Genomic DNA, 12,668 nt, shown 5'->3' with positions numbered 1-12,668 from the left:
AGCACAACATTTATCATTTATTTATTGCTTCACTTTCAGGTAAAAATGTAAGTTGTATGATCCACAGCAGCCCTGATGGAGGACGTACCATAGCAGAAAAAGAGGTCCCAGACTCGCAGAAGTGTGTTGAAAGGTAGGTGTCGTGTGAAGAGACACATCAGCCAGTCGGTGGCGAACATGAGGGGCTCAACTCCGTGATGCTGCAGGTGTTTGTGTGCAGCTGGACAAGTCCTTTTCAAGACCCAGGTCAGCATGGCCGCGTCAAACAGGACTCCCTCCTGCAGAAACACATATACTTAGACAATTCAGGAAATCAGAGATCCAAGTCTAATTTGTTTTTTGGTGTCTGTAATGTCCTGATGAGAGGAAGTTACCTTTAAAAACTACATATATGCAGAAATCTGGCATGAAATATAGGGAAAATAGGCTTTCCATTGAAAGAAGACTTGGATATTAGCCCATTTTTAATGCTCTGCTGACCTGACTGAGTAAAAAAACCTTTAGGTTGCACTAGAAATGACTGGAACATTGTCTCATCGGCCACTATAATAAGTAACAAATTACATTCACAAGAAACTTCAAGGGTCCTGTGAAATGGAGGATTATTGAGATCCACACTGTATTTGTTTGACAGTAGCAGGCTGGGGAGAGACGCTGGATGACAGGCAGCAGTTAAGGGCTGAAGGCTGGAGTTGCTGTATTTATCTCAATAGGTAACCCATATTTACCTTAAAGAATCTCTAGGTATTTAATGGATTGGGGTTAATCCATAGCACAAAAAGAACCAGAGAAGAGAAGTTAAGGTGGTATTTGTCTGCTGCCATCATCTTGATATTCAATCCCTGGATGTTCACCGGTGTGGTCTGGTTATCAGCCTTCATGTAAATGATCTATGTGCAGTATGGCAGGGTGAATGAGGAAAAACAAGTACAGTGTCAGATGATGTAGGTCCTCACCAGCAGAGGACTGTAGTATCCAGGCAGGTACTTCTCACTGATCTGCACCAGACACCAAAAGGCCTCCTGATGATCATAGAAATGGCAGTAAGTCAACATTAGATGCTGCAAAAGCTCATTTAAGTTTTGGACAATTACATGTTTATAGAATTTTGTGAACACAAAGCCAAAATCTAGATGAATGAAATGTGTTTGAGATGCATTTCCAGCTTCTTTATTGTACAGGAAGTTAAATGTATTGACCTCAGCTGGCATGTTCATCAGCAGCACTGCAGCCACAGGCCCCTGTGCTTGGCAGTAACCCTCTTCTGGTTGGTACTGAGTGTAAGCTTTCAACACCCGGAACAAACCGCGCTGTCTACACACACACACACACACAGCACAGTCATCAGTCAAACAAACCACATGTTTAAACCTCCTGATTACGCTAAGATTAGAATCACTTTTGCAATAGACAAACAAAGAAGGAACATAAAGAGTGATAGTGATCGCCAAACTGACTTCTGTCGCCATCAGAATAGAATAGAAGAAGAAATGTTTGCCTACCCATGTCCATCCTTGGAAAGAAACATTTCATGGAAAGGGAACTGTCGGTCCAGGTCTCTCTCGATCACATCTACCCAGCTCTGCAGAGCGGGCTGCGAGTCCAGGGTCTAACACAGAAACAAAAGATAGTTTAAGTCATCCATCTACAAACACAAAACTATTTTCCTTTCAATTTTCTAATTCCCATCTCATCTATGGTATCAAGCTGTAAAACAGTTCAGATATTGCACTGTGATGAGCCCAATTTATGCTCAGTGCTGCAACTAACAACCATGCAAATGCATTTATTGTTTAGTCTATAGAGAGTTGAGTTTAAAAACAGTGATTAAAAACCCAAATATTCTCCATTTACAGTGATATAAAACAGACAACAGCAGCTTAAACAAGTCGCCAATTTTTTGTCTAGTGTCCAAACAATTAATTGACTACTAATTCCACCATTGTCAGAAGTCAGAATGAAAATCCTCACTATTGAGAAGCAGGAGCCACAAAAGTCATCAGTCATATTTGCTTGATAAATGACAGTGATCAATGATCAATGAATGATCAAGAGTAGACTGATTGTCAAGACTGTGTCAGTGAAGTTTCTATCCTTTGCAACAAGGCTATCAGACCTTCAGACTCTAAAACACCTGATTTGAAAACATTTACCACAGTGTTTAGTTTTCTCACCTCGTAGAGTTTTTCGTTTGGTTTCATCCTGTCAGTCGCTCCACACAGCAGAGGCCAGCACTTAGCTCTGAGCGAGGCTGGGATGCCTTTCTGACACTGCACTTTGACCTGAAGGGATGTCGGTAACAGAGACACAGGATCAGTTCAGAGTGTGAAGTGTCAGTACAAATACTTCTCACAACAGACATTTTGACTTGTCATAGCAGGAAACGCACAGGTGTTACAATGTTTTATTTAAGATTCACAGGAAGTCATGAGGTCACACCTTGCTGGTCTTCTTCAACAATATGCGATCCCACTGGAGAATGATGTTTATCCATTTGGCCTCCCTCTGTCTGACCAACTCAGGGGGTGGGCCCGCACTCCTGGCACAAAGCAGCACAGAAAGCACCAGGTAAGTTAAACATTTTAAACCTGAAACAACTACATGCAATACACAATAAAACATTTATCAGTCATTTAACTGGAGACCCTTTGTGTCAGTGTGCAGAGCTACTGCATGCACTTGTGTGTATTGTCATTATAGAGACAGTGCACTGAAAATCAAGACAGGAAACAGGAAAACCACACGGTAGCAGTTTTAAGTCTCCATAGCAACAGGTCAGGATGTTATCAATGGGGAAAGTATGAAGACGGCAGGTAACAGTTTGTTCAGCGGGTCTTATCCTGAACATTGCTTCATCTAGTCCACTGCCAGGACCTTTGTTTCATTGTTCATTACATATATTGTACATATGCAGTCAACTTATGCTGAAAAAGTTTGTGAGTGTTATCAGAGGGTAAAAATGTTCCATATTTTTTCATTTAAACTTCAGTTTGCACTCTTTTGGATGCTGATTTGACACTTTTCTACACAATTATAAGACCCACATTTCCTCAGAAGATCTTTGTCCTGCTTTAACACAACTTAAAGCCAGTACAAAAAAACAGAGTAGTAGTTTTGTAGATGACCCTATAAAAATTACGACATATAAATATTTCTGCCAATGTGTTTATGCACTGGTTTAATTACCTTTCATGTGGCTGCCCCCTCATTTAAGCTTTCCTACTGCAGCTATTAAGTTCAAACTTTACTCTCTGTGCAGGCTTTGTTTCATTTTGTAGCATAATCTTTATGAGATGGTGCATTTCTATTCTAAAATGAAACTTTCTTATTAAGACCTGTTTATTAATCGTCTTTGACCAGTTGGCCCTGTGTCTTGGATGGAGACACTTTTCTGTCTTATAAAGCCGTTGGATTAAAATACTGGTCTTCAGATACGTGGTGTCAGCTGGTCTTGCTTTGGAAGAAAATTATCGCAGGCTACACTGCATGCCTCCTTAGAAATGTACAATGGAGAACACTGTTTTGAATAATCTCTTCTGATACTGACAGAAACAACTTAAAATTTGTGTTTTAGGGTTCAAAAGCACAAGTAGAAGTGACAATACAACATGGACCAGTGGTTCCAAACCTTGAGGATGGAACATTTTCAATTTCTTTTTCACTTTTTTTGTGAAATACTTAATATTTTCACCTCTAAAACTCCAGCCTTTTTTTGTGAAATACTTAATATTTTCACCTCTAAAACTCCAGCAGATTGTATCAGGGGCATGCATACATGGGGTTATTCTTGACTGAAATATATATAACTATATTATTTCTTAACAATGATAACCTTACAGATCACCCATGTTTCAATTCAATAACAAACATTAACACATGTGCATTTATTGTTCTGTATTTGATTATAAAAATGTTCTGTGATGTGCATATTTATCATGGAAATAAAAGCCAGCACAGCCTTCATGTGTCTTTCTACCTTTTGGCATGTCATGAGAACAGAGAAGCAGTATCGATGGTGGTTTTGTTAAGAGTGCCAAACTACAACGACAGTAACAGTCCACACACACACACAAATGTGGAACTACTCACCCAGCTGTGGATCCATTGGTTACAATGAACCCAAAGCGGTCTGTCTCAGGCTCCAGACTAAGCTCTGACCCTGCGTCAGATCCAGAGCTGTCCTCTTCACCGAGGTTCTTCTGGGCTGGACTCGATGGACTCAACATCTTACTGAAAGAGAAAAGGAGGCTCCTCATTATGCAACACTGTGTACTTCATATCCATCACATCATACATAAAGCTGATGCTTCACAGACTTGTGACTCTACAATGCTTCTTATATGTAGATATATCTCTGTTCACTATGTTGTCCAAAAACACTGCCTGACTGGAATATGTTAACGTTGTTATTTGTCATCTTGATACTGAATAAGAATATCCTGCTGTACCTAATAACACAGGTACATGCTTTACTGTCTTCAAGCCAAGGTTACAACATCAACTGGATTAGTTTTTGTTTAAAACATTAGTGTAAAGTAGTTTATGAAGTTTCTCCTCTCCCGTCACATAAATATAAACACAAGGACAGTTGTTAGACATCTTTAAATATGCTTTAAAGTCTAATTACCTTTCACATTTCCGTCATGTTTGATCACTCGGTAGTTGAAGAGCTGAAGTGTGAGATTCTCCAGTGATGATAGGAAGACCAACTTCCTCTCTCTCTCTCTCTCTGCCTCTGCCTTCCTCTCTCTCAGTATTGTAAATGCATCATGCCCACTTAAATTAACTTCCCTTGTAGCAGAACGGACTATGTAAGGACAGGGTAAGGAAAATAAGATTGTTTTTTGGATGTCATGGAAATGATAAGTCAGCTGCTAAAGTATGATTAATCAAACATGACCTCAGAGTGAGTGAAACTTGTATAAAGCACTTCCTCTTATTTGAACAATTTGTGTGCCGCCTTTGCTTGCTGTAGGAAATAGTACAACTACTACTATCTCATCACATTTTCCAACATAAACACAAACAACAACACACTGTGGCCACAAAAAAACAAATCTTCAACTACCTGTTATGTGTTGTTGATAGTACAATACACTCAGAGAAAATTGCCCCCCTATAAGGGAGTATATGAAGACACAGGATGTGAGTACAGGTATATACATGTATATTTATACACATTCCCACACAGACATATACGGAAACACCCATTACAACTGACAGTGATGTGACAAATATGTGTCTGGAAATAAAGAAGAGTAATAAAAAAAGGAAATGACACATTAATTATGAGAGAAAGTTTTTTTTCCCCCAGAGAAAATAAAAAAATAAGTAAATTAATATACAAACCTTTAACCCAAACACGTAAGCCAATTTGCCTTATTTTTTTTTCCATCTATCATAGCTTTTAATACAATTGTTTAATTTAAACAATACAATAAAAGATTTACGAGGAGCACTTGAATGCAACATAAGTACAACTGCGCAGTTCACGGACCGCTGTCTCTCTGCTGCCCATCATCAGACTTGTGACAGAGGTAAGTTAAGTCAGGTTATAATAAATGTTTTGCTTGACGATTATTTCAGACTTCTTCACAACACTCAGTTAATTGAGCTGTTAGTCATATTCTGCCAAATTACCCTAAATTACCTGAGTAAAGTTGAGGTGAGCGACGTAGTAACGTTATATCAACAAGTGACTCACTGTTTGGTAACGTCACCATGTAACGTTCTAAAAACGTTATTTCCTAAAGCAAGCAAACGTTTTAAAAACGTTTAAACTGCGCGATGAAGCCAACGTTAAGTTAACGGTTATTTAATTTGTAACGAGGCGTTCACGTAACATCGAACATACCGATGTCTAAGTAGAAAGAGTTGCCCATATGTTTATAAACTGGCTTTAAATTTTAGTTTAGAGCTCTCTCATCATTTACATTTGTTTTAAATCATTTTTTTAAGTCATGTCAGCCACTTAACATGAGTTATATTAGCTTTTTTTAATCGTATAAACCTGGGTGAGTACCCGTTCTTCCCATTCTGCTGGCATGCCCGTGAACGTGGCAGACCCACTGATGTAATATCAGGGATTTGGTGCGCAGAGATTACAGGACGTCTGCGCTTAGTTGGCAGTCTCCATCCTTCAAACAAGTACCTTGTTTTCAGTGAAGAGCTTCTTCAGTGTTGAAACGTGTGGTTTCCTGTATCCCCTGTGTGCTTTTTAAGTTCCTCTCATGAGTTTTAACTACTCCTGCATGCTTTGCACTGTCCTCTTTGTTCAGATGTCTGCTGCACAGAGTCTGCGTCTTCTCCACTGCTACTCAAAGCCAGGTATTACTGCAGAAGATGCCAATAAAGTTATATATGTACGTACACAAAATGGGGCATCTTCACATCACATTTGTTTTATATGTCCAGGCACATTTGGATATGGGGCCGGTGTCATGCGCCCATTCAGTCTCAGTGTGCAGAGAGAGGGCTTCAGTAAGTACTGCCACAAACTAAAAGCTATTCATATATGACAGTGGATTGACCACGTGTCTGAAATGACATCCCCCTCTATTCTCCTTGTAGAGTATGTAAATGCTCAGGAGCTGCCGACAGACATGAAGTCTATCACTGACCGGGCTGCTACAACCCTCCTTTGGACGGAGCTCTTCAGAGGTGATTTCTTTACAGATAGTTTATGTCATCCATAAGGTTAAAGGCATATTGAGGGCTATTCTCTAATTGCCTTATCCTGAACAAATGTCTAAAAGACAGGTGAGTGTTGTCTGTGTTGCCAAAGCCTGATATAACTAATCCCTCTGTACCAAAGAAACACGTGAAGGAGTTAAACTGTTGCGTGGGGTGACATGTTCATTACAATAAACACAATCACTGTAGCCACCAATACTGACTAACACATCAAATGTGTATTAGGTTGTAGCTATAAATACTGTATTTAGTTGAGTTTATTTTACTTAATGAGAGGGAGGACAAATCATATACAAATAAATGGATGACACATTAAATCTAAGACTTAACTTCCTTAACTCTTCAGTATAAATGAATGAGTTTTGGTCTGTCACAGACGAGGTGGGGAAGTAGAAACGTGTCAGAGATAAACTAATACGTTGGTGGTTTTGATCCTTTTATGTAATTTTTGACAATAAGAGGAATATGGAATAACACCAGCATTGTAACGATCTTTAAATCTTCATGATTCTTGACACCTTCATGCAGGTTTGGCGATGACCATGAGTTACCTCTTCCGTGAACCTGCCACCATCAATTACCCGTTTGAGAAGGGCCCTCTGTCGCCCCGCTTCCGTGGAGAGCACGCCCTGCGCCGCTACCCTAATGGAGAGGAGCGCTGCATTGCCTGTAAGCTGTGTGAGGCCATCTGCCCTGCTCAGGTGAACACAAACTCTCAGTTCCTGCCTGAAAGATAGATAGAGCAGTATTACTGTAAAGTTTGTTTATGTTGCACCTTTCTAGATCAGGTCACCTTGTTTACTTCCCTTCCCTTTTCCTGAACCCAGGCCATCACCATCGAAGCTGAGACTCGAGCTGATGGCAGCAGGAGAACGACACGCTATGACATTGATATGACCAAATGTATCTATTGTGGGTTCTGCCAGGAAGCCTGTCCCGTTGATGCCATTGTTCAGGTAAAACTGAGCATGTGCTGTCTACTGAAGGGGATTTAACAGAGCTGAACCAAAGTGGAAGTGGCAAAGTGAAAATGTATGTCACTTTTCTATTCAAAGATTTATCCAACAAAATTGTGCCAGGGATCTTTCTTTTTTGACACTGAAGCCCATATCAGCTTCACATTTACATGCCCAGTATTTATTTACTCTGCATGCAAATATACAACACTCTGTGTGTCAGTACTCTTTAAAAAAGGGCCATTCAACAGCATCTGAAACCTCCTTTCCACAGCAGAAACTTTTAACTTTCCAATTGCACACTTTTCTAAATCATTTGTCAGTCTTCACACAATTTCTGTGCTCCTCTTTTTATCCTGCATTTGATTGTGGCCATTCAGAAGACTTTTGTCTTTAGATGTGATCATACAATACAACACAACCTAGTTTGTCTGAAGCACATAGAAGCTTTAACTCAAAGTTAACTTGTAATCATCGTACAGATTGCTTACCTATAAGTAAATTCTGACCTTCCATAGATAATTATTCATTTAAACTTTTAATATCATTATGTGCTCAATCCATCACCAAAACCAAAATGCAGAGCATGAAATCTTATATTATCTATGTGGATTTACAGATGTTTAATGTCTATTTTTCCCTCATTTCCCTCCCTCAGGGTCCAAACTTTGAGTTCTCCACAGAGACCCATGAGGAGCTGCTCTACAACAAAGAGAAGCTGCTTAACAATGGAGACCAATGGGAGAGTGAGATAGCAGCCAACATACAGGCAGATTACCTGTATAGATAAACTGTACACTGCTCTCAAAGATATATCATACATAAGTATTATATATCTTATCATCCTACTATGCTTTAAAGAGATTATTTGTAGCTTTACATGTGTATCAGTGAGCTACATATGAAACAGTGAAGCCTTTCAGCCCCAGATTATGGTGTGAGAACTGAGAAGGAATATAAACACGCACAAATCTTTGTATGGAGTTATAAAGATGATAATGCACTTTGATGATGTTGAATGTGTAGCCAGTGCACAGTCTGTGATACACTATTTCCCACTGCACTTAAGAAGCCTCTTTTGTCTGATGCAATAGTCTGAAAGAGTGTAATGTTGCTGAAGCTATTTAAGATACTGAAATAAATCACGTTTTAAAACTTTAAAGGTTCATTCGCCTGTTGCTTTAGAGATACTTACAGAAATATTTAGTTGATTGATTCAAAATAATCATTAGTAGCAACTCTTATATTGAGTCAATTTTCGGATAGATAGATTTTTTAGATAGATAGATAGATAGATAGATAGATAGATAGATAGATAGATAGATAGATAGATAGATAGACTCTATTGATCCTGAGGGAAATTCCAGTATCCAGTTGCAACATAAGACACAGTAAACATACATTAATGTTTTTTACCTATTTATATTCTAAATAACCTATAAGATAAATATGTGCAATATGCATGCAAAACAAATTAAATCTGTGTTAACTTCAACTTTATTTATTTATATAGCACATTTCATACAGAATTGTAATGTATGTAGTAAATTAGAAGAAGAAAAGCATAAAACTACAACAACGAAACAAATAAGAAGTAAATTAAGACCTATAGGGTAAAAGGCATAACTTAACAGTTGCAGTAAAAGTAGATAAGACCTGTATAGTAAATAAGCACCAGAGACAGAAGTAGAGTGATCAGTGACCAGGCACCTTAGGTAAAAGTCAGGCTAAAGAGGTATGTCTTAAGTTTTTTTTTTTTTGTCTACAGAGGTGCAGTCCCTGTTAAGACATTAAACATGCAGATAAATGTACGTGCGTTAAGATCTTTAAATAGAAAACTGAATAAAAATAAGAAACAGAACTACAAATACAGATTTAAGAAAAAAAAATATGTACAATTAAATCAGGCTGTAGACAATGAATCAAGGTCACATCATATAGCAGGGGTTGTGCAATGTGAGTGATATAAGATATAAAACAGCATGACATTAACACGACGCTTTTATTAGATCGGTTTTTAAACTGGTGGTGCACACTGGCTCGGTTTGAACACAGCCACATTTCTAGAAGCGTTCAGACATGCTGAATCATGGTCTGGACACCACGGGGCATGCTCTAAAAAAAAAATAAAAAAAAAAAAAAAAAAATCAAATGCGTGTTTTACCGCTGCGGTGGTCACGTGATAAGGGCGGAAACTGACTCATAGTCCACGCTGAATCTCCCGCGAACGCAGCCATTTAGTTCTTTCCTCTCCTAACGGCGATACCGGTGAGTGTGTCTGTGTTCATCCTCTCAGTGCGGGCCAGCGCTTATGTCAAGTTTGTGTCTGTCGGAGGGGAAAGTCAGTTTAAACAACGGGAAACTTGTTTAAAGGTAGACACTTTGAGTTCACGTTGGCGTTTAAAGTCTGACCTGTGTGCAGCGTTGAGCGGCTGTAGATCAGGCCGTTGGTTTTCTTGTGCTAACTCAAAGCTAACTTAGCCGTTAGCTCTCTGGGAAAGAATGGCACGCGCAGCTCTCCCCTCACTTCGCCGCTTTGTTCTTTTAAAACAGCCGTATATTTCTCTCTTTAAACGTATTATTCAGTGAATTAAGTCACGGCTGCGCTAAGTCAGCTCCGTGTGCTGGAGGTTTGTTGTCGGTTAGGCCGGCCCGTCAGCTGCAGCGTGGAACACTCGTCGGTTGGCCTGCGGTTCGATTGTTCCAGCCGAACGAGAAAAAGTGCGCTCGCGCGTCGTATGGCGCACTCTGACGTTAGTTAGCCTGTTAGCTCACTGACTAGCAGCTATTCAAACGCGGCTTCATGGACCTGGCTTCGTGTTTCTTTGTTTTTTTTAAAACATTCACATCCAGCGTTACATTATTTTGTCTTTTTATTTCTTTTTTATTTAATGACTTGAACGGGTCCAAACGCAAACGGCTCAAACTAACTGAACGTCAAACCAGTTTTCGTGCTAACATCCCGCCTTGTGTTTTTTTTCTTTGTTTTCTTTTACTCAGATAAATCGCAACCATGGCGGAAACAATGGACTGCGTGGCAATGTTCAAGGTAATTGTTTTTCTCTATCGTTCAACATACTGTTTTGTTTTTTTAATCTATAAGTGTGGATGGTGTCAGAGCTAACGTTAGCTTTCCCAACGTCCAGGAGTGTTACCAACTAGTCTAAACCAGTTATCTGATCTCATTTTTTTTTGTGCAGCTTGTCTTGGTGGGCGATGGAGGCACTGGAAAAACAACTTTTGTGAAGAGGCACATCACGGGAGAGTTTGAGAAGAAATATGTTGGTGAGTGTTTGGCATGTGTTGGGGCAAATGTTGCACCGACTTCAACTCTGATTCGTGGTCATTGTTAATGCATCAGTTGGCAGGGTTAGGTCAACATGCAGGGCCTCTATTGTTAAAGCCCCCCCACACTGCATCCTGATAGACTATGGTGGATTGCATGTGAGCCCACAAGCAACAAACTGGGATTCACAAATGTCTGAGTTTGGAGTAATTCACAAATAAAGTCACCTTTTATCTAGTTTGACCACCAGGAAACACTTGCACACTTTGCAAATGCAAAATTTGCTGCTTAGCATGAGTCATCCTTGTATAGTTAATTTACTTTAACTCCTAAATATCAATCTCTATTAATTATAGAAGCTAAAATTTTAACTTGCTCATCTAGTGAGGTATTTCCATTATTTGTTATGATTTGATAGCATATGTGCAAACTGAGCAATTGAGCTGCCTTTCCGTGCTTGTATCCACTTTCCCTTGAAGCATTGGCTTTCATATTTTCCCTCTCTCATACATCTCGTCTCTGCTTGTAATTTCAGCCACCCTGGGAGTAGAGGTCCACCCGCTGTCGTTCCACACCAACAGAGGAGCCATCAGGTATAATGTGTGGGACACAGCAGGTCAGGAGAAGTTTGGAGGCCTGAGAGACGGCTACTACATTCAAGGTGTTTGTCACAATCTTCAACATGCAGTTCTGCTCATTAAATCTTGAAGACTGTCACTATATATATTTAAAGGACCCGCAGTGTTTAAAACAAACATATCTGCTGCCTCCACAGCTCAGTGTGCTATCATCATGTTTGATGTCACCTCCCGAGTCACCTATAAAAACGTACCCAACTGGCATCGCGATCTGGTCCGTGTCTGTGAGAACATTCCCATCGTCCTCTGCGGCAACAAGGTGGATATCAAAGACCGGAAAGTCAAAGCCAAGAGCATTGTGTTTCACCGCAAGAAGAACCTGCAGGTAATGGCTGCTCCCATATTTATTAGCATGTTTATCCTCCTCACATGTTGGAGTCATTGATTCAAGGCTTTGTGATCTGAACTAGCGTTTCTAACTTTAGTATTCTGCTCTGTCCCCAGTACTACGACATTTCTGCCAAGAGTAACTACAACTTTGAGAAGCCCTTCCTGTGGCTAGCAAGGAAGCTGATTGGTGATCCTAACCTGGAGTTTGTGGCAATGCCTGCTCTCGCTCCCCCAGAGGTCCAGATGGACCCGAACCTTGCTGCGAAGTATGAGGAAGAGCTTCATGTGAGTATGACCATACAAGTGCAATGTCTGTTTAGGTGGCTTTAGCTTAGCTTCTTTACCTGACCATGTATGCACAAAAAAAACATCTCTACTCTTCTCCCGCTGTCCAGGTTGCATCACAAACAGCACTCCCAGATGAAGAAGATGATCTCTAACCTGCTTGTTCCCTGAAGCCCCCCCCCCCCCTTACATGGACAGGAAGTTGTCGTTTTGCCCCCTTACTGTAAAATCCCTTTTCAGATTTTTTATTTTTGAATTTTTTTGTTTGTTTAAAACTTAAAAACAGTTGGTGGAAAAGTTGTGGTTCTGATTTCACTGTTAAAGACACACCCACCCTAGTGTCGCCGTTGGCATGGCAATGTGCTACTCTTCATCGTAGAGCACCCTCCACTGCACTTACCCAGCTTACATAGTGCTGTTGTATGGTGTACTGGAAGCACTAAGGGGAATAAACTTTGAATAAAAACATTCTCAATATAA

General features: G+C 39.9%; 3 protein-coding genes and 2 long non-coding RNA genes across 7 annotated transcripts in view; 3 read left to right on the top strand and 2 right to left on the bottom strand.

Moving 5' to 3' along the window:
• The window catches only part of tbc1d10c (TBC1 domain family, member 10C), a 10,400-nt gene extending 4,136 nt beyond the window's left edge, over nucleotides 1-6,264 (bottom strand). Inside the window, exons 1-9 of the mRNA XM_027285681.1 lie at nucleotides 6,152-6,264; nucleotides 4,628-4,791; nucleotides 4,090-4,230; nucleotides 2,440-2,539; nucleotides 2,175-2,282; nucleotides 1,503-1,609; nucleotides 1,200-1,314; nucleotides 957-1,022; nucleotides 89-278 (exon numbers count right to left, since the gene is read on the bottom strand). Of these exons, the coding sequence (XP_027141482.1) occupies nucleotides 89-278; nucleotides 957-1,022; nucleotides 1,200-1,314; nucleotides 1,503-1,609; nucleotides 2,175-2,282; nucleotides 2,440-2,539; nucleotides 4,090-4,226 (823 nt within the window). The 5' untranslated portion in view covers nucleotides 4,227-4,230; nucleotides 4,628-4,791; nucleotides 6,152-6,264. The remainder of the gene's footprint in view (nucleotides 1-88; nucleotides 279-956; nucleotides 1,023-1,199; nucleotides 1,315-1,502; nucleotides 1,610-2,174; nucleotides 2,283-2,439; nucleotides 2,540-4,089; nucleotides 4,231-4,627; nucleotides 4,792-6,151) is intronic.
• Nucleotides 2,493-3,706, top strand: LOC113747146 (uncharacterized). The gene is made up of 2 exons (XR_003463377.1): nucleotides 2,493-2,568; nucleotides 3,575-3,706. It is a non-coding gene; the product is annotated as an uncharacterized LOC113747146 (long non-coding RNA).
• Nucleotides 5,442-8,811, top strand: ndufs8b (NADH:ubiquinone oxidoreductase core subunit S8b). Of its 2 annotated transcripts, XM_019274404.2 has the most exons (7): nucleotides 5,442-5,537; nucleotides 6,279-6,327; nucleotides 6,415-6,480; nucleotides 6,571-6,660; nucleotides 7,222-7,394; nucleotides 7,521-7,649; nucleotides 8,308-8,811. In XM_019274404.2, the coding sequence occupies exons 2-7, from the start codon at nucleotides 6,279-6,281 to the stop codon at nucleotides 8,437-8,439; spliced, it is 639 nt and encodes a 212-aa protein (XP_019129949.1). In that variant the 5' UTR covers nucleotides 5,442-5,537; the 3' UTR covers nucleotides 8,440-8,811. The 2 variants fall into 2 exon arrangements, with proteins under 2 accessions (XP_019129949.1, XP_019129948.1); XM_019274403.2 differs by lacking the exon at nucleotides 5,442-5,537 and having other exon boundaries at nucleotides 6,199-6,327.
• On the bottom strand, nucleotides 7,308-10,643 carry LOC113747144 (uncharacterized). The gene is made up of 3 exons (XR_003463376.1): nucleotides 10,062-10,643; nucleotides 9,814-9,975; nucleotides 7,308-7,419 (listed from the first exon to the last, which is right to left on the bottom strand). It is a non-coding gene; the product is annotated as an uncharacterized LOC113747144 (long non-coding RNA).
• On the top strand, nucleotides 9,892-12,668 carry ran (RAN, member RAS oncogene family). 2 transcript variants are annotated; one of them, NM_001303375.1, is given in 7 exon segments: nucleotides 9,892-9,917; nucleotides 10,650-10,698; nucleotides 10,850-10,934; nucleotides 11,471-11,596; nucleotides 11,711-11,898; nucleotides 12,018-12,188; nucleotides 12,299-12,668. In NM_001303375.1, coding segments are annotated over 6 exon segments (651 nt in total). In that variant the 5' UTR covers nucleotides 9,892-9,917; nucleotides 10,650-10,662; the 3' UTR covers nucleotides 12,344-12,668.

This window comes from Larimichthys crocea, chromosome I, assembly GCF_000972845.2.
Source record: "Larimichthys crocea isolate SSNF chromosome I, L_crocea_2.0, whole genome shotgun sequence".
Classification (NCBI taxonomy): domain Eukaryota; kingdom Metazoa; phylum Chordata; class Actinopteri; family Sciaenidae; genus Larimichthys; species Larimichthys crocea.
This window is presented reverse-complemented; position numbering and strand designations above follow the sequence as displayed.